We start from the raw sequence: 20,040 nt of genomic DNA on the forward strand, positions 1-20,040 counted from the left end.
AAAATCTCATGATTAACTGCATGGTGATTTCTGCCCAGAAAATGTTTTTACCTCACTCTTTACATTAATATCTTCTCTGCTTATTTTTTCTGACCTCTCTACTTTTTACTTCTCTTGATATTTCTCTTTGTTTTCAGATTTTTTTATAATCAGTGCCTAGCACATATGGTTTACTGTATCTTTTTGTTCTCTTTGAGGAGCAATCTGTGTACTTTTAGGTTTATCCACTCTGTAGACATTATTACTATTATATCAAATCAGTTATTATTGACTATAATTATTTGTGCAAATTCAATTTGTTTTACTTTATTTTTTTCCAGATTCGCATGACTGACCTTATAATAGCCAAAATCTTAAAATATACAGATTTTGATACCTTAATTTATACCTGTGCTCCTGAATTTGACTTCATGGAAAAAGCGGTATGAATGTTTCTTTGTTTCAAATTCCTCTACAGGTATGATAGCTTTTGCTTATAAGTTTTCCTTTTAATCTGAAGCTCAAAATTTTTATTCAGAACACCTAACTTACTGTATCATTTCTTCACTATAACTTTTGCTAAGCATATAGCCTTCCTCATCTCTTGTCTTATATGTAAAATCACTTAACAGTAGCCCCTGTCTTAAAGAATTATTGATGATGGTCAAATGAGAAAATCCAGAAAGAGTACTGAACATGCAATATGATCCATAGTTAAGTATTACTATTACATTTCAATTAATTTTAATAATCTAAGTCATTTGGCATTGTAGGACTACTCAGAAAATATAAATCCAGATTCTTACATTTGTTTTTAAAATAATCAATTTTTCTTAATTTAATGCTCCAAATATTACAAAATTTTTTAACTAGAAATTGTAAGAAAGGCATACTACTGATTTTACATTATTCTCTTAACCATCCAGCCAGTTCTACATTCACTCAGAAACTATTATTGACCTCTGATTACATATGAGGGATTTTGCTATAGGACTACAAAGTGGAAAATGACTCAGTTCCTGACTTAAGGAAGTCTACAGTTTAGTTACATGGTGAATCACTCCCTTTTACAATAATAAGTTATGAAAATTATTTAGCTGCTGATATTATTTCAGCACTTATTTATATTTGCAGTAATTATTTAGGCTAACTTTATTCCTTATTAGTTTAGTTTTATGAATGAAAATAATAGAACTTTGTGCCTCAGGAAATAATGTAGGGCCGAGGGATCAGTAAATACATATTTTAAAACTATATATTATGTACATTAAGGAAAGATAAAACCAAAAGTAAGAATAAGCACAGCTAATTTTTTATTTAATAGTTTTTATTATTAAAATTTTTGAAATTTTTTATAATTTTGATTCTTATATTAGAACAGGCTGACAAATACATGTTAATGAAAAGATATTTTTACCTTTAAGAAATTTCATTATGAGACTCAACTTGACATAGATTTTTACTCATTTAATGTAAAATTTAATAAGTGACTTTCGCATTGTTTGCTTTATTTCAGACTCCACTTAGATATACAAAGACATTATTGCTTCCAGTTGTCATGGTGATTACTTATTTTATCTTTAAAAAGGTATTTAAAAAAATTTTATCACGTGCTTTTGGGTTCAAGATCACAACTATAACAGATTAATGCTAATAGCTCAGAATTCCATCTAATTTTTAGGGTGAACTTTTCCTCTCCCTAAAAATTTTTTTTCATTCAGATCTTTCCTTTATCTAGTACTACATGGGTTTTTTAGAGAGCCATATTAGAAAAGATATTTATTCTTTCAAAAGAAATTTATCATTTGGCCAGTGTTTACCAAGAACTATGTCAACACTGTAGGCACACTGAGACTAGAAAGACAGACCCGCTCCTCCTCTCTTGGACGTTACCATCTGTTGGGGTGGGTGGGAGGGATGGTAAGTTAAGAGTCATGACTAGTAAATGACTAAACAATTACAATTGCTATAGGTTCTGTGAAAAATAAGTATGATGACAACTTTAGGATCTTTCAAATAAAAAGCGCATGCAAAAGTAGTCTTGATCCTTTTTGAGATATGTTCAGGAGAAATTTGTATAGCCATTAAAAAAAATCATTCTCCGTATGTTCACTGTTTTCACAACAAAAGAAAATATTATCATATTAGAAGAACTACTATTTAAAATACCACTGGCAAATTTTCTTGTTCTGGGAGTTGTTTATCTGAAAGCCTGGTTTGAAGACAGTGGGTCCTTAGTTTTTAGCAATTTTCAAGTTGTCTTTATATTGTTTCAAGTTGTCTTTAAGTCAGTATGCACTTATTTTATACTTTTAAGCAGATAGCAATAATATGATTTCTCTACCACCATACCATGTGTGGTCCTGTTGAAACTAGTTTTCCATATTTAAAGTCAAATTATGTATCTTCTCTACATAGTTCCAGTTGCCACTTATCTCATTCCTTTGTTTTCTCACAGAATATGGATACTTTATGAGTGAGAAAGGGATTTCCCTTGACATCTCTGTTATTTCACCCTTGATCCAGTTCTCTAGGGACTGCTTGTGAAGAGTCAGGATAGTGGTAATGATGATGAATGGGCAAACTATGCCCAAGTTGGCTGTTCTCCATCCCCTCGGCCCTACTGAGCTCATGTCGCACATTTTCTCTACTAGCCTGTTTCTATTCCATCATGGCAAATGTTGATATTCTTACAAGGCTTCACTTGGAGGGGCTAATGCCAGGAATTAACTACTCAGAGGGGAGATATCCAGCATTAGAGAAAATAATAGCTTAATCTACTATTACTATTTTTAAAAAAATTAAGATCCCAGACTCATAAACACAATACTAGCCCCCAAATGCACCACAGCTCAAACCATGCTTGTACACTGGCAGGTACACACACACGCATAAGCCCATCCCAGCAATCATTGACGCTTAACTCCTTTCTGCTTCCATAAACCCCTCAGGCTCTCTTGGTCCTATTGTGACTAATTTTTCACCTCGAGGATACTTCTAATGTTCATTTAAATTTACACTTGTGTGAAATCACTTCTGGGAAGGCAAGAAGATTTTCCTGTGGCACTGTTAAATCTTATACTCTTATAAATGCATATATCCTATATCCTACTAACTGTATCCTCAAATAGGCTTTTGCTTGCCTACATGTTTAGAATATCACTTATGTCACTTGAAAGATATTTCTTGCAGAATGTTCTCAAATCAATGAAAAGTTAAAAATTCTAGACATACATTTCGAATTAGAGTTCAAATTTCACTATGTATTTCTTAAACATTTATCTATGAGTTGCAAAACACATATCATATGGAGTACAAAATTTTAAGTTTCCCATAAATTATTTGTCTTACTGTTTAAATTTCATATGATTGCAGCTAAAGTCTCTTTGGCCAAATTTAGCCTCCACATTCCCCTTCAGTTCTCTCTCTCTCCCACCTTTACCACCATCTGGCACATTTTGATATGTGCTTTTAAGCATTTTCAGCAGTCTCTTCAGGCTGACATAGATTGGGGAAGCAGGTATGCCAAAGCTAATCTGTTAATAATCAGAGAGGAATACAGACTGTGTAGGTAGGTAGATAGATTAGAGGGAGGGAGAGAAGAAGGCAGAGAAGTAGGTACTCCTAATTTGCTTGGGAGGGTAAGATAAAATGCTCTCTGAAAGTACCTGGGGGAAGCTGACTCCTTTAGGGAAACCAATCCCTTACTTTTCAGCTTACCCCCTACCCAATCAAATATAAACTTAAACTGTAGTAGGGAGTTACCTACAGATAAAAGCTTAGAATTTTAAAGCTGAAATGGTCCCTCAAGATTTACTCCAAACACCTGTTTTTTTTTTAATTGAAGAGGAAATTATAACTTGAAGAAATTATGTGCCTGGAGCAGAGCTGGGACTGAACTGCTCCTGAGAACTCACGTTAACAATAAAATATGTCTTTCTAGTGGGGGCATTTATGTTAATGAATCAGGACATTTTAAATGTCACATAATTCCTTAAAAAGTTTCATTGATTTGATTCTATTTACAGACTTTTCGTGATATTTTATGTGTCTTATCTGCAAATACTTATCAAAGGTAATTATATCATAGTTGTTTTGATTATTAAATTGCTTATTGTAATACAGTTTTTCAAATGAATGTACATTAAACTTCAGTGTTATGGTTAAGAAAGGAGACATGAGCCAAACAGATATTTTTCTTTTAAAAAAAGACTGAATGTTTTATTATTATGGATCTCTTACGTATTTGGACTTAACTTCTCTCTCAAACCCCAAATCCATATTAGAAGGCCTCTGTATCCTGCATAAAGTCTTTATAAAACTGAAATACCCAGTCTTTCAGTGGAACAATAAAATAGTCTCATACCTCTATATGAATCTAACATAAACTCTAAGAGGATAAGAGTGTTGTCTATATTATCCATGCTGTGTTCACTGCACAGTGCCTAGAACATAGTAGGTGTGCCATAAAAATTTAGTAAATTTTTAGACATAAATATTTAGTTTGACAGTTTTCTAGAACTAAAAATATTTATATGCTTTACACAATTTATCTTTTCTTCTATAAAATTATCCTAAGGAAATAGTCAGGAATGCTCACAGATGTACAAGGATGTTCATTTATAGTTATGAAAAATGAAATCATCTCAAAAGTTTGGCAGTGCTTATCTAAAGCATTGTAGGTGCTGCACATAGTTGGATATTTAATTGAAATTCTTTTTATTCGTTTATTCTTCCAGAGGTATAATCTCCAGCAATCAGTAAAACCTGTTTTATCTTCACAAAAAAAAGTCTTTTTGGTAAATCTTAAATAGGGTGACTATAAATCATGCCTTTCAAATTTCTGTAATTTTTAGTGATGTTATCTAATATTTTTATTTTTATTTAAACTAAGTAGTTTAGAGAGAATTAAATTTTTTAAATCTAAGAGCAAATAAATGAAGTTTATGTAATCATAGTAAATGGACATTCAGTAAATAGAGAATGCTTTTGTTTTATTCCAGAAAACAGCTCCTTGAACATGGTGAGGTAAAGCTTTCATTTTAGTCTGTGCTTGATTTGTATATGAAATTCTAGTTCAAGGATAATTCAAAAAGGTATTTCCTTGCTGCTTATGCGCCATCTAGTAGTGCTTGTGTGGTTCAGCATGAGTAATAAATTTCTCTTGATCCTTCCCACCTTTTAATTTGCTCTCAGTTTTGAACAGTACTAAGGATTTGAAAGCCACAAGACTGATGTATGACCATGGAGTATAATTAAATTACCTTCATTTATTCAGCAATAACAAGAATTAGTTCCTAGCCTGCTGAGTTAATCACTACAGCCCATCAGGGCAGGTACTCATGGTCTTCTGCCACACACAGACTTGGCGGTCAATGAGTTACAAGCTTAGCATAAAATACGGTATAGCAGTGTTCCTGCCTTCAAATATGTATAATTTTTCAACAGAGACAATAAGACAGCATTTTATATGGTGCTAAATTATTCTGTGGCATACAAAGGGAAAAATCAGCATGGGCTGGAAATAAAACTTCCTAAGTAACAGAACTTTGTTCTAAAGGGAAAGGTCAAATTTACAAGAGAGGCCAACTAAATTTGAACTTAAGAATAGCTTATGATGATGACTAGTATTTGAATGGTTACTATGTGCCATGTACTGTGCTGTTTAATTCTCATAATAATAGTATTCCCATTTTTCAAATTAAAAAGTTATGTTAATTGGATTATACTAGCTGTTGGAAACACTAAAATTTCAATGATTTAACTCAGTAGAAGTTTAATTCTTTGCTTACATAAAGTTAAAACCAGGAATTCCTGATTAGCAGGTAGCTCTCCAATAAGTAGTGACTGAGGGACTGAGACCCCTGTCTATGGCTCTGCCATCTTCAAAATGTGACTTCCAGGGGTGGTGATATGCTTGTCTGCATCAAGCCAGCCATGGAGATGAACATGGGAGATCATGCACTGGATGTTCTGCACAGTCTAGGCCAGGAAAAGGTGTGCATCATTTCCTGCCCACAGCTAGAACTTGGCACATGGCTACACCTGGCTGCCAGGGAGGCTGGGAAACCATGTCTAGTGGTATGTCTAGGAAGAAGAGCAAAGGGGTGTCTGCCAAGAAATAGAAACGTAGAGAAATTAAGTAGTTTACCTGAGGTCTCACAGCTGAATTTGTAATAAAGCTTGCTTTTTGAGCACTCACTAGGAGTTCATTTCCAGTGCTTGCAAGGTAACAGCACTTACTGCTTCCTGTGTGCAAGGCATTTTTTGGGAAGTGATTTACATATATTAATAATTTCATTCTCACAACAACCCATTGATTTAAGCACTATTATTACTTATATTTTACAGATGAAAAAACTGTGGCATAGAGAGGTTAGCTAACTCCTGAGGTCACAAAGCTAAAGTGACCTTAGCTTTGTGAAGCCAGGGGACTATGAACCCAGGCAATGTAGCTGCAGAATTCATGCTGTTATCATTCATTTTACTGCCATCTAATGTCAACTGCTTTTATGTAAATCAGCCTTTTACTGATTCGTTTTACTGTTTAGTATGTATTCATCATTTATATTTAATCATACTGTATTTAAATCCCACCTCTTTTTACAAACATAACATTCCTTAATTTTCTACCCTCCTTTCTCACATTATCTTGCTGCTTTTTCATTATCTTTCACTTCTCCATTTATCCTTATTTTTCCCATTTTGCTGTTTTTCTACTAATTCTGTATATTTATCAGTTCAGTCTTTATTTCACACCTACTGTAGACCAGGTCCCTTCTTTTAGGGAATTTAACATACAGTAGAGGAAGACAAAATTTGAACAGATAATTATATGTGCAGTAACAAAGGTAGATGCAAAAGTAATGCAAAAGAAGTGATTAAATCTCTGCAGAGGGGACTCATGGGTAGATGGGAAAAGATTTTTTCAAATAACCTTAGTGGGAGAGGTAACCAAGGTCAAAGGATGTGCATGGACAAAGAAGGCAAAAGTTGTAAATTATGTTCAGAGCTGCAGAAAAATCAGTATTGCCGGTACATAAAAAAGTCAAGAAGTAGCAGAAAAAAAGATGGGAAAAGTAAACAGGGTTCAGACTATGGTGGCTTCTGAAGCAAAGAAGCTGGACTTTATTCTGGACGTTGTGGTTAGCGGGAGATGGTATCATGAACTTTGGGTATTTTAGGTCTGTTGGGAGTAAAGAGAGAGTGTTTTAAAAGGCAATTAGAAATCAAGAAGACTAATAGGAAGAGAGTGATAGGAAATATCTTTATCTTTTTCAACTATAGAGAGAATGCTGAACTCCTGATGTTATCAGCACTTTAAAGATTTAAATTTCTAAAAACAGTAGATCTTATGGAAGGAAATGCCAGCATGAAGTCCTATATCTGGCTGGCTCCTCATCCTACTCCCAATTGTGGCTCACACTTGATAAATCTCTCTCATAAGTTTTGGGATACAGGGACTCTTCACTTAGGGTTTGGAAGGCACAAACCCTGGGATGAGTACAAGTGGACTCACTCTTAGTGTGATAGCAAAAGCTTGTTTCAAGATTAGGTGAAAATTCCTTAGGATAATTTTATCACCAGGAGTGAGTTCTAAATTCCTTGCTTTGTACCAAACCTCTGAATCAGGGACAACTTGCATCCCTTAGCTCACTAAATAAACCCCTGGGTTACTTCTCTACTGTCATGATATTATTAAAGTTTGTTAGATTAAAGGATTCTGTTGTGATTTTTTTCCTCATAATTTAATATATTAATGTATTCCATCAAATTGGTTTAACCAATTTTATTTTATGTGCTTAGAAATTAGTAAAGGAGTACCTAGTTTTCAGGAAATTCACAGGAAAGAAAAGGGAAGAGAGTTAAGAACAATATTTATTGCCAGAATGTCATAGTGCCTGTGAGGAGCTAGTGTGAGGATAGCTAGGGGGAGCTAACAGTGAGAGTGTTCACTCCTAAATATTTGTGTGGCCTGCTCGTACCTCAATTTGTCCATGATCGTCATTCTTACAACAGCCTTCATTTTTTCCCCCTAATCCCTATTCTCTCATATAATTAGTTTATATTTGATCCTTTATATTTTAAGTCAGTTTGAGTTTCTGTTTTCCATTATAAACAATGTTTTTCTGTTACTTACCTTTGAAGAGTTTTCTGTGACATACAGCTGAAGGCATTTGAACCAGTTCTAGAGGCATTCTGTTGAAAGAGTGAAGCAATACAAAATTCGGGGGAAGAAATGCAGTTGACGCTTGAACAACATGGGTTTGAACTGAGAATGTTCACTTGTACCCAGATTTTTTTCAATATGGGTCGGAAAATTTTTTGGAAATTTGCAACAATTTGAAAAAAACGTTTCTCTCCTCTAGCTTTATTGTGAGAATACAGTACATAGTATATACAACATACAAAATATGTGTTAACCAACTGTTTATATTATCAGTGAGGCTTCCTGTCAACAGAAGGCTATTAGTAATTAAGCTTTTGGGAAGTCAAAAATTACCAAATTTTTAACTGCACAGAGGCATTTTGTACCATGTCCAGAACAGGTGCACCTAGCCCCTATGTCGTTCAAGGGTGAACTGTACTCCTTTTGAGAAACTGATTGTTATGTATATGCTGGGGGTTTGTACATTTCTGTGTCCACAGACTAATGCATGTATGTTGTTGAGTAAAAGACAATAGACCATTGTGTTCAATAGCTGATTGTTTGCAGAGGAAGCATAGGGTAGTGGTTAAAGAAATAGACTCAGCAGCTGGCCTGGACTCAGTCCTTGTTCTACCTCTTACTGTGTTATCTTGACTAAGTTACTTTACATCTTTTTGGGAACAATAGAAACAATTGTTACGATTTATGTGCCTCCTGGACCAAGACTTCAGGAGGCTCCAACTAATATTCTGGCCCCTGTTAACTGTGCTGGTGAGGGGCATCTCTAGCATGTTCTCAAGACATCATCACACTGTCATAGGAGATAGTTTTGACAGGAATAACCTACCGTTTGGACTGGCCTTAGACACTTAGTCCTTGTGTTCTCTCTGCTTAGTAGCTGCTGTTTCATTCTTTACCCAGTTAGGCTCATTTATTCCAAAGATGGGTAGTGAACAGTTTCCTGAGCTTCTTTTCCTTCCCTGCTTCTGGCTTCTAAAAAATATTATTAGGATTTTCCTAGTAATTTTTATGAGGAAAGAAGTACTAGTATTTTGACAATAAGGTAAATACAGTAGTGAATTTTGGACTGTAACCTTTAGTCCTCCATTTGGTGGTTAAAAAGAAAGCTATTTGATAGATTTAGGGGAGAAAATAGCTGTGGCAAGAGAGTTCCATGGCAAGGCAGGAGCCTGGGAGTAGAAGAATGGTTAGAGCATTTGAGTGAAAATAGAAAATAAACGTAAGTGGTGCCATTTGGAAGAACTATTCTATGTTACCCAGCCACAAAAAACATCATGCAGGGAAGGTCAAAATGGTGGGGATTTCCCAAACCTCCACATGAAAATAGAGCCTTATCTTTCAGCCTTTAGATGATAGAGGAAAGTCAAAAAGACTTATTACTTTGGATTTAATTTTGTTCATGTGAGAATTGTTAAAGTACAAGTGATGGGAATTAGGAGAAAAAATGGTACTATCATGTTTGTGCCTAAAAATAACCAAAGGAAGAAATACTGGGAGAAGTCAGATGTCTACTTATATTGATTAGACCTTATCTGTCATAGTCTATTTCTAAATGCCACATTTTAAGAAAAACATGGACAATTTGTAGCACTTTCTGACCATGGCAACCAGAATTGTGACAACACAGAACCCAGTGATTGAAGTTTCCTGAATATTTAGCCTAAAAAAAAGAAAGTTTTCTATGGGTAAAGGTGGATATAGTGCAAATCATAATTGTAGTATGTAAATAATAAAGAACAATCATAAACAGGTATATACTAATTTTGTGCAGTTCCAGAGGTGTGAAAGTTAGAGGGAAACATTGGTTCAGCTTTAGAAAAGATTTCCTAGCATTTACAGCTATCCATCATTATAATAGGCCCTCCTATGGCAACAATAAATATATATTCATAGATATATAGAAGAGATCCCTGTTTTGAATAGAAGATTAAAGTAGATGGCCTGTGTAATCTACTAATCTGTGATTTGTTGTACTAAATAAAAGGAATTATATAGGTATGAAATATGTTGGTGTCTTTTGTTCCCTCCACAACATGTTTGTGGTTTTGTCCAAAGACGAGTTTGACTAGAAAAAGAAATGAAGAATTGATTTTGAAATAAATGTTCCATATTCCAACTTTGGATCCAAGAATTATGTAAAAACTAATTCCATTTTTAAACATCTTTACTTAAAAAAGAGAAAAAAACAGTTTTTGGTACAGTTTTTATCATTCTGTTTTGAATATAAATAATATATTTATGATTATAAAAACAACACATTTAAAAATATTTGGAAAATGCAGAAATTCCCATTCATAAATAACCTCTTAACTTTTTAGGTATAGTTTCTTACAATCTTTTTCCTGCCATGCACATATATATACATATAGATGATTTTCACAGAATTAATATCATTCTGTATATATAGTTTTATACTCAGAAAACTTTTCCATGCCATTAAATGATTTTCTAATATGTAATCTTTTAATGGCTGTATATATGTGGAAATGAAGTAATTTACTTATTCTTCTTAGTATCTTAGGTTGTTCCTATTTTTGCTGCTAAAAATTCATCTCAGTGATCCTCTTTGTAGAAGCCTTTTTCTGTTTTGATTTTTCCTTTAAGTTAAATTTCTAGAATGGTAATTTAAGTCAAAGAGGTTGCCTCTTTTCTAGGATCTTGATAAATATTGCTAAATTACCAATTAATCGCTAAATGTACCAATTAATTATTTCAGTGTTTTTGGCATCCTAACACTATAGATTTAATATTTGTCAATGTATACCTTAAGAAATGAAAATTTCTTATTATCTTTAATATTTAATGTGTTGGAATTAGAATATGAATATATAGTTGCCCCCTTACTTTTGGTTGGATTAATTCTTTGTCTATTTTTCTAGTGAGAAGTTGGTTGATAGTTTATAAATATGGCTGTTTGAGACCTTTACTCAGTGGAACCCCATCTTAATCAAAATGGAGTATCCTACTAAGTGATACAGATATTTTTATAATTCCACTACTTTTAAGATGATTAGATTATTTTGCTACAGTATTTTGCTGACTAAATGACATGCAAATTTGTGAAGGCTTCCCTCCTTTCCTGTGTCTGTAGTTTACTTCCTTATCTGGTGTAGGTCCTTGCACAAACACCACCTTTTCAGTGAGGGCCACCCTGATGATCCTGCTTTACAATTAGAATGATCCCACCTCTGGCCCTAAACCCCACCCTGCACTTCCATCTCCCTCTCTGCTCCATTCTCTTTTCCATTGCACTTACACTTTCTAATAGGCTATATAATGGATTTACTAGCTATGTCTGTTTTCTGTCTCTCCTTACTAATGTATTGAAATAAAATGTAAGCCTCACAAGGCAGAAATTGCTCATTGTTGTTTCATTCATTGCTGTATCTAGAGCACCTGGAACAGTAACTGGCATATAGTAGGCATTCACAGTTGAATGAATGAATGAATATTACTGGACTTATACTAACTGAAAAGACCCTTGTTGTAATGAATAATAATAATTTTAATATACTTTAAATTTATTAATTAAAAAATATATGAAATGAAAATGTCATTTTGTTTTGTGTTTTTGTAGCTAATTTTTCACACTTTGCAGTTGTTAGCATTTACTGCCCTTGCCATTTTAATTATGAGGCTGAAGCTGTTTTTGACACCTCACATGTGTGTTATGGCTTCCTTGATATGTTCTCAACGGGTAAAGTATTCATTCTTGTATACTTACACTATAACTATAGCCACAGCAGTGTAGTAACTTTGCTGAGTTATCCAAAATATAAAAACGTTTAGGTGTTTTTATCCTAAATGATTTAAAATGTCAGTTCATGATTCACCATAGAATAAGAAAAGCAACTTCAAATAGCTTTGGAAATTATTCCTAGATTTTAACTGGTATTTCTGTGACAAGTGATAAGGGACTGTTAGTCCCCTCTGTTAATATCCTATCCACATACAGTTTTTTGGAATTCAGGCCTCTGTAAGAGTTTCTTAGCTCATCAAAAATATCTCAAGTACTCTTCTAATACTAGAGTAGGTACTGGGTAATTGCTTTGGTGTATTGTCCTATTTTGCTTAGACACTCCAGATGAAAAGTTGACAATTCTGGGGTTCTGTTACTGTATCTTATATATAAAAGAGCCAGACAAAATAGCTAGAATATTGGGACCAGGGTACTTCTAGAAATACTTTATTTAGTTTTGATTATGAGTCTTATCTTAGAATATCATGCTTATTTTCCTGAGAGGATTACATGTGTCAGTATTAATGGGGTTTCCCTTCTTATTCAAGATATCCATCAAAGGCAGCCAGATGTTACAATATTTAATTCTAGAATGTTTCAAAATTGTGATCTGCTAATCTTAATAATCCCTGGTAGTAAATAGTACTAGAAGGATCAAGTGTTTCTTCCTTAATTCTTTCAAGGGAAAAGAAATTTCCATTTTTAATTGAGCCCTGTAATTTGCTGTTTTGGAACAATAAGTGATGAGTATTCTGTATATTATTAGTATACTGATAGTATCAAATGGTAATCCACCTTAGTTTAATACCATGGAAGGCTTAATACCATGGTTAGAATTTATTATTGACCCTATAGCACTCTTCATATAAGAATTATAAATAAACGGTTTCTTTCTTTTCAGCTCTTTGGCTGGCTTTTTTGCAGAGTCCGTTTTGAGACTGTTATCTTTGCCATTCTAACATTGATGTCAATACAAGGTTTTTCAAACCTCCATAATCAATGGAGCATAACAGGAGAATTTAATAATTTGCCTCAGGAAGAACTGCTACAATGGATCAAATATAATACCAGACCAGGTAAGTAGCTGTATCTTATGTATATACACGTTTTGAAAAATATTCACACACACATTCACACCCTCACAGATTTAGAGCATGATAATTGCAATTAAACCAAATTGAATCTTTTCAGAAAACAATTTTGTGCCTTCTTTAAATCCTTCCTAGGTAACTGTTAAAAAGAATTTTAATAGTCTACAGGCACACACCTGATCATCTACATTTGCTCTCTTACAACACTAAACTATGTTTTCTACCTTTATCTTGTATCTACCTACCACTTCAGCATTTTATTAAAAATAATAATAATAAAGAGAGAAATGTGGTATCCACATATAAATCAAGTATAAAAATCAAATGAATATTCATATTTGAACTGACTGTTTATAGTTCATAATGCATGAGCAAAACCGAAAGCTTCTGTGATGACTGCCCTTGTAATGTTCACTATGTAACTTATTCACTATGTAAGAATTTGTACTCCATGTAAGAACTTGTTCGTTATGCTTCAGAAGATTAGAAACTGACGAAAATTAGGCTTGGGGTGGATTAAGGATTGTGCATTGAGCATTGACCCTCCTATACAGAATTTTATTGTTGTTAACAACCATTTGATCAATAAATATGAGAGATGCCCTCACACACACACACACAAAATATATATATATATATTATATATATATACACACTTCCAATTGTAAAATAAATAAGTAACCGGGATGTAACGTATAGCATAAGGAATATAGTCAAAATATTGTAACAACTTGGTATGGTGATAGCTGGTACCTAGAATTATCATGTATATAAATGTTCAATCACTTGTGTTGTACACCTGAAACTAATGTAATACTGTGTGTCTACTACCCTTCAATAAAAATAATTATCTAAAAAAAAAAGAATTTTAATTAACATCAGGAGTTAACCACTGTTCACAGTTATGTGCTGTCACTCTGAAATCATTATTGTATTTTAATTCTAACAATGGCAAATCAAAGAAATCTTTAATAACAAAATTTCACACCTTGTGAAAGACCACTGGAGAAGATAATTTTGACCATGGAGTGGTCAAGATCACTCCTATAACTTAAGTTTGTGCTTTCTGCTCCAACTCTGTAAAACCAGTCGCACACAGAAGAGTTAAAATCTTGGATATTTTGTTTTCTTCACTAAATCATTTCAAAGAGATGAGGATACATCCTACTTTAAATACTGCAAAAAAATACTATTTTTAGCTTACCTTTTTTGCTTCCTATTGTTACCCAAAACCACTTCAAGTAGGTATTTCAACTATAAATACTTTTCCAGAGAATAAGCATATTCTACAGGATTTTTTGTAAGTAATCTATAATCTTGTCCAAGACTATTTTGGTATTTAGTAATTTTATCTGGCACAAGCTCTTCCCCATGGTTAATTTAAATTTATCCTACAGTGGCATGAAATATTTAATGTATTGAAACAAAAGGACCTTAAACCAAGAATATTCTATCCAGGAAGGTTATCATTCAAAATTGAAGGAGAGATTAAAAGTTTCCAGATAAACAAAATTTAAGAGTTCATCACCACTAAACCAGCCTTACAGGATATGTTAAAGGGACTTCTGTTGATGGAAATGTTCTTAAGCCTAAATGTTTTTCACCTGTGACACTAAACTCACAGTAAAGGTAATAGACCACTTACCAAGAAAGTATAAAGCTAAAAACAAAGCAAAAGTAATAAAATCAACTATACATAACACCCAAGGATACACAAAAAAATGCAGATTATGACACCTGATAGATAAAGTGTGGAGAAGGAAGAAGAATAAAAAAGAAGTACTTTGAGATTGTGTTTGGAATAGAGTCACCATCAACTTAGTATAGCCTTGTATATATTCGGGTAAACATGAATCTTATGGTGTCCACAAACCTAAAGCCTGTAATAGATACACAAAAATTTTTTAAGAAGATCGAATCACAACACTAAAGGAAACAATCAAATAATAAGAGAAGAGCATAAGAGAGGAAGAAAGGAACAGAGAGGAACTACAACAATCAGGAAACAATTAATAAAATGGCAGTAACTACTTACCTATCAATAACTACCTTAAATGTAAATGGACTGAATGCAGCAAACAAAAGACATAGGGTGGCAGATGGACAAAGAAACAAGACCCATCTATATGCTGCCTACAAGAGACTCATCTCAGGTCCAAAGACATAACACAGACTAAAAGTGAAGGGATGAAAAATGTATTTCATGCAAATAATAGAAAAAAGCAGAAGTAACAGTACTTATCAGATAAATTAGACTTCAAAACAAAGAAAGTAACAGAAAAAGGACATGATAAAGGGGATCAGTCCGACAAGAGGATATAACCATTGTAAATGTCTGTGCACCCAACATAGGAGCAACTAAGTATGTAAAAAAAGTACTAACATAACTAAAAGGGGAAAATAGACTGCAATTCATTCATTTTAGGAAAGTTTAACACACCACTCATGTGAATAGACAGATCAACCAGACAGAAAATAAATAAGGAAACAAAGGTGCCGAACACACACATTAGATCAAGATTTAACAGATATCTATAGACCATTCTAATCAAAAGCATCAGGATACACATTTTTTTCTCAAGTGTACATGGAATGTTCTCCAGAACAGATCACATACTGGGCCATAAAAAGAGCCTCAATAAATTCACAGAGATTGAAATTGTATCAAGCAACTTCTCAGACCACAAGGGTATGAAACTAGAAATAAACTAAATATAGAAAACAACAACAAAAAACCCACCAACACATGGAGGTTAAACATGCTTCTAAATAATAAATGGATCAATGAACAAATAGACATCAAGCAATGCATGGAGACAAATGTGAACAAAAATACAATAGTTCAAGATTTGAGGGATACTGAAAAGTATTTCTGAGGGAAGTGCATAGCAGTACAGGCTTACCTCAAGAAACAAGCACAATCCCAAATAAACAGTCTAAACTCACAACTAAAGACACTAGAAAAAGAAGAACAAATGAAACCCAAAGTTAATAGAGGGAGGGACATAATAAGATCAGAAATAAAATAGAAAATAAAACAATAGAAAAAAAATCAATGAAATCAAGACTCGTTATTTGAGAAGATAAATAAAATAGACAAACTCCTAGCCAGACTTCTCAAGAAAATAAAGAGTACACAAAAAAACAAAATCAGAAATAAAAGGAATAGTTATAGCTGACACCACAGAAATACAAAGAATTATTAGAGAATTCTGTGAAAAACTAAATGTCAACAAATGGGAAAACCCAGAAGTGGACAAGCTCCTACAAAAGGACAACCTTCTAACATTGACCCAGGAAGAAGCAGAAAATCTAAACAGACCAACTACCAATAATGAAATTGAACTGGTAGTCAAAAACTCCCAACAAACAGAATTCCAGGGATAGGTGTTTTCACAGCTGAATTCTGCCAAACATTTAAAGAAGAGCTAATATCCATCCTTCTCAAAGCATTCCAAAAAGTAGAGGAAGGAATATTCCCAAACTCATTCTATGAAGCAAATATAATTGTAATACCAAAATCAGACAAAGATGCTACAAAAAGAAAATTACAGACCAATATCCCTGATGAACAAAGATGTAAAAATCCTCAACAGAATTATTAGCAAACCAAATTAAAAAATGCACCAAAAGGATTGTCCATCATGACCAAGTGGGATTTGTTCCAGGGATGCATGGATGGTACAATATTCATAAATCAGTCTTCATTATATACCACATTAACAAAAAGAAGGATAAAAACCACATGATCATCTGAATAAATGCTGAAAAAACTTTTTGACAAAATTCATCATCCATTCATGATAGAAACTCTCAACTAAATAGGTATAGAGGGAACATACTTCAACATAATAAAGGCCATATATAACAAACCCACAGCTAATATCATACCCAATGGCAAAAAAAACTGAAAGCTTTTCCTCCAAGATTAGGAGCAAGACAACGATGTCCATTCTCAGCACTTTTATTCAACATAGTACTAGAAATCCTAGCCATGGCACTTAGGCAAGATAAAGAGATCTTTATCTTGCCTAAGATAAAAGGCATCTGAATTGTCAAGGTAGAAATAAAACTGTCACTATTTCCAGATGACATGATAATATATATAGAAAACCCTGCAGACTCCACCAAAAAACTATTAGAACTAATAACTGGATTCAGCAAAGTTGCAGGATACAAAACTAATACACAGAAATCTGTTGCTTTCCTGTATACTAATAATGAATGCAGAAAGAGAAATTAGGAAAACAATTCATTTACAAATTACATCAAAAAGAATAAAATACCTAGGAATAAATCTACCTGAGGAGGTAAAAGACCTATATTCTGAAAACTATAGGACACTCATGAGAGAAATAAAGACACAAATAAATGGAAAGATATCCTGTGCTCATGGATAAAAAGAATGAATATTGTCAAAATGGCCATCATGCCCAAAGCAATTTACAGATTCAATGCAATCCCTATCAAAATACCAACAGCATTTTTCAATGAGCTAAAACAAATAGTTCTAAAATTCATATGGAACCACAAAGGACCCTGAATAGCCAAAGCAATCTTGAGAAAAAAGAGCAAATCTGGGGGACTACACTCCTTGATTTCAAGTTATACTACAAAGCTACAGTAATCAAAACAGTATGGTACTGGCATAAGAACAGACCCATAGATTGATGGAACAGAGTAGAGAGCCCAGATGTAAACCCATACATATATGGTCAATTAATATATGGCAAAGGAACCATGAATAAACAATGGGGAAAAGACAACCTCTTCAATAACTGCAGTTGGGAAAACTGGAGAGCTACATGCAAGAGAATGAAACTGGATTACTATCTAGATTATTATCTAACTCCATACACAAAAGTAAACTTGAAATGGATCAAAGACCTAAATGTAAAACATGAGACCATTAAACTCTTAGAAGAAAACATGTCAGCCTCCTCCCTATCTCCGACCTGCAGATTAAGGAGGCGACGCGATGAGATATCGAAGACCTGAATGGACCAGCCAGGGGACTCAAGGCATAACAGCTCAAGAGCAATGCTGAGAAGGCACTCCTCATATTTATTGAGCAAGTGAATATCTGAACAATTCTGAGTAGGGGTTTTAGCACATGATCATCATCTATCTTTGAGTCCCACCCAAGGGCGGGACACTCCTTAAGGATACCGAAACCATGTGAGGGCAGTCACGAGCTGTAGGAACTTTCTATGGCTTTAATCACTCTATCCTTGACCAAACATCAGAGGTCATAGGAGAGACAATCAAGTCACAAATCTTCATACATTTGATTTCTATGTTACTTGATTTATATATTAAGCCCATTAATCCCACAAAAACATAGGCAAAAATCTCTTGAACATAAGCATGAGTAATTTGTTCCTGGACACATCTCCTTGGTCAAGGAAAACAAAATAAAAAATGGGGAAGTAGGACTGTGTCAAACTAAAAAGTTTCTGTAAAGCAAAGGATACCATCAGAATGAAATGGCATCCTACAGTATTAGAGAATATATTCATAAATTATTTATCCAATAAGGAGTTATTTATCCAATATATATTATTTATCCAATAAGGAGTTAACATCCAAAATATATAAAGAACGCATATGCCTCAACACCAAAAAAAACAAATAATCAGATTGAAAAATGGTTGGAGGACCTAAACAAACGTTTCTTCAAAGAAGTACAGGTGACCAACAGGCACATGAAAATATGCTGAATATCGCTAACCATCAAGGGAAATGCTAATCAAAACCACAATGAGATATCACCTCACACCAGTTAAAATGGCTACTATCCAAAAGACAAGAAATAACAAGTATTGGCAAGGATGTGGAGAAAAGGGAACTCCTCTTGTGCACTGTTGGTGGGAATGACGATTGGTGCAGCCACTATGGAAAGCAGTATGGAGGTTCCTCAAAAAGTTAAAGAAATACCATACATTGCAGTATAATACTACTACTAGGAGTTTACCCAAAGAAAACAAAATTCCTGATTTGAAAATATATATGCACTCCTATGTTTATCACTGCATTATTTACAGTAGCCAAGATATGAATGCAACCAAAGTGTCCACTGATAGATGAATGGATAAAGAAGAGGTGGTACGTATGCACAATAGAATATTATTCAACCATAGAAAAGAAAGAAATCCTGCCATTTGCAGCATCATGGATGGGCCCAGACAGTATTATGCTAAATAAAATAGGCCATGCAGAGAATGGCAAATACCATACAATTTCACTTATTTGTGGAATCTAAAAACAAAACCAAACAAAATGAACAAAATAGCGGTAGACTCATAAATACTCAGAAGTGACGTGTGGTTGCTCATGGTGGAGAGGTTGGGGTCGGGGTGGGTGGGGAACATGAGGGGGATGAAGGAGCACAAAAATTCTTATATGTAAGTTTGTCACAGGGATGTTAATATAGCATGGAGAATATAGCCAATGATTCTGTAACATCTTTGTATCTTGACAGATAGTAACTGTATTGACTCGGGTGAGGATTTAATAGCCACAGTGTTGTATACTTGAAACCAATATAAGACTGTATATCAACTATACCTCAATAAAAAAAGAAAGAAATTTCTCCTATGATTCCTTGAATCAGTTTTCTCTTATCTCTTATTTGAAAGTCACTATTTTACTATTTAGCCATCATTAAGGTAAACTTATATAAGCTTCAACTCAGATATTTGGTCTGTGACTTTCAGAGGTGACAGTGCCTCATCACTTAGAACTGCCAGGCCAGTTTAATCAAAAGGTTTTAGTTAAGCTTATACTGAATTTCTTCCTGTAGGAAAGACTACAAGGTAGGCACTCCCTTTACTCTCACTTGCCCCTCCCCAGTTACAGCTGTTTAACCCAAGCTTTAAAATCTTCTTTTGTGCCTTTCTTCATACCAGTGTTTATCTTGATTCCTGGCAGAGATTGCCTATGTTTGGTTACTTGTCCTTCTAAGATAACTCCTACCTCATTCTTAGGCACCTCTTTGATCTAATAAATCTTTTTCATCCCTGTATTATGAGTTATCTCATGATTACCACATGTTTATTAAA

The 20,040-nt window shown here is 33.8% G+C and overlaps 1 protein-coding gene across 1 annotated transcript in view; it reads left to right on the forward strand.

Moving 5' to 3' along the window:
* The window catches only part of LOC108392843 (probable C-mannosyltransferase DPY19L2), a 111,382-nt gene that overhangs the window by 79,554 nt on the left and 11,788 nt on the right, over window positions 1–20,040 (forward strand). Inside the window, 6 exon segments of the mRNA XM_036990540.2 lie at window positions 321–422; window positions 1,496–1,567; window positions 4,008–4,054; window positions 4,983–5,007; window positions 11,727–11,846; window positions 12,790–12,964. Of these exon segments, the coding sequence (XP_036846435.1) occupies window positions 321–422; window positions 1,496–1,567; window positions 4,008–4,054; window positions 4,983–5,007; window positions 11,727–11,846; window positions 12,790–12,964 (541 nt within the window).

This window comes from Manis javanica, chromosome 6 (assembly GCF_040802235.1).
Source record: "Manis javanica isolate MJ-LG chromosome 6, MJ_LKY, whole genome shotgun sequence".
NCBI lineage: Eukaryota > Metazoa > Chordata > Mammalia > Pholidota > Manidae > Manis > Manis javanica.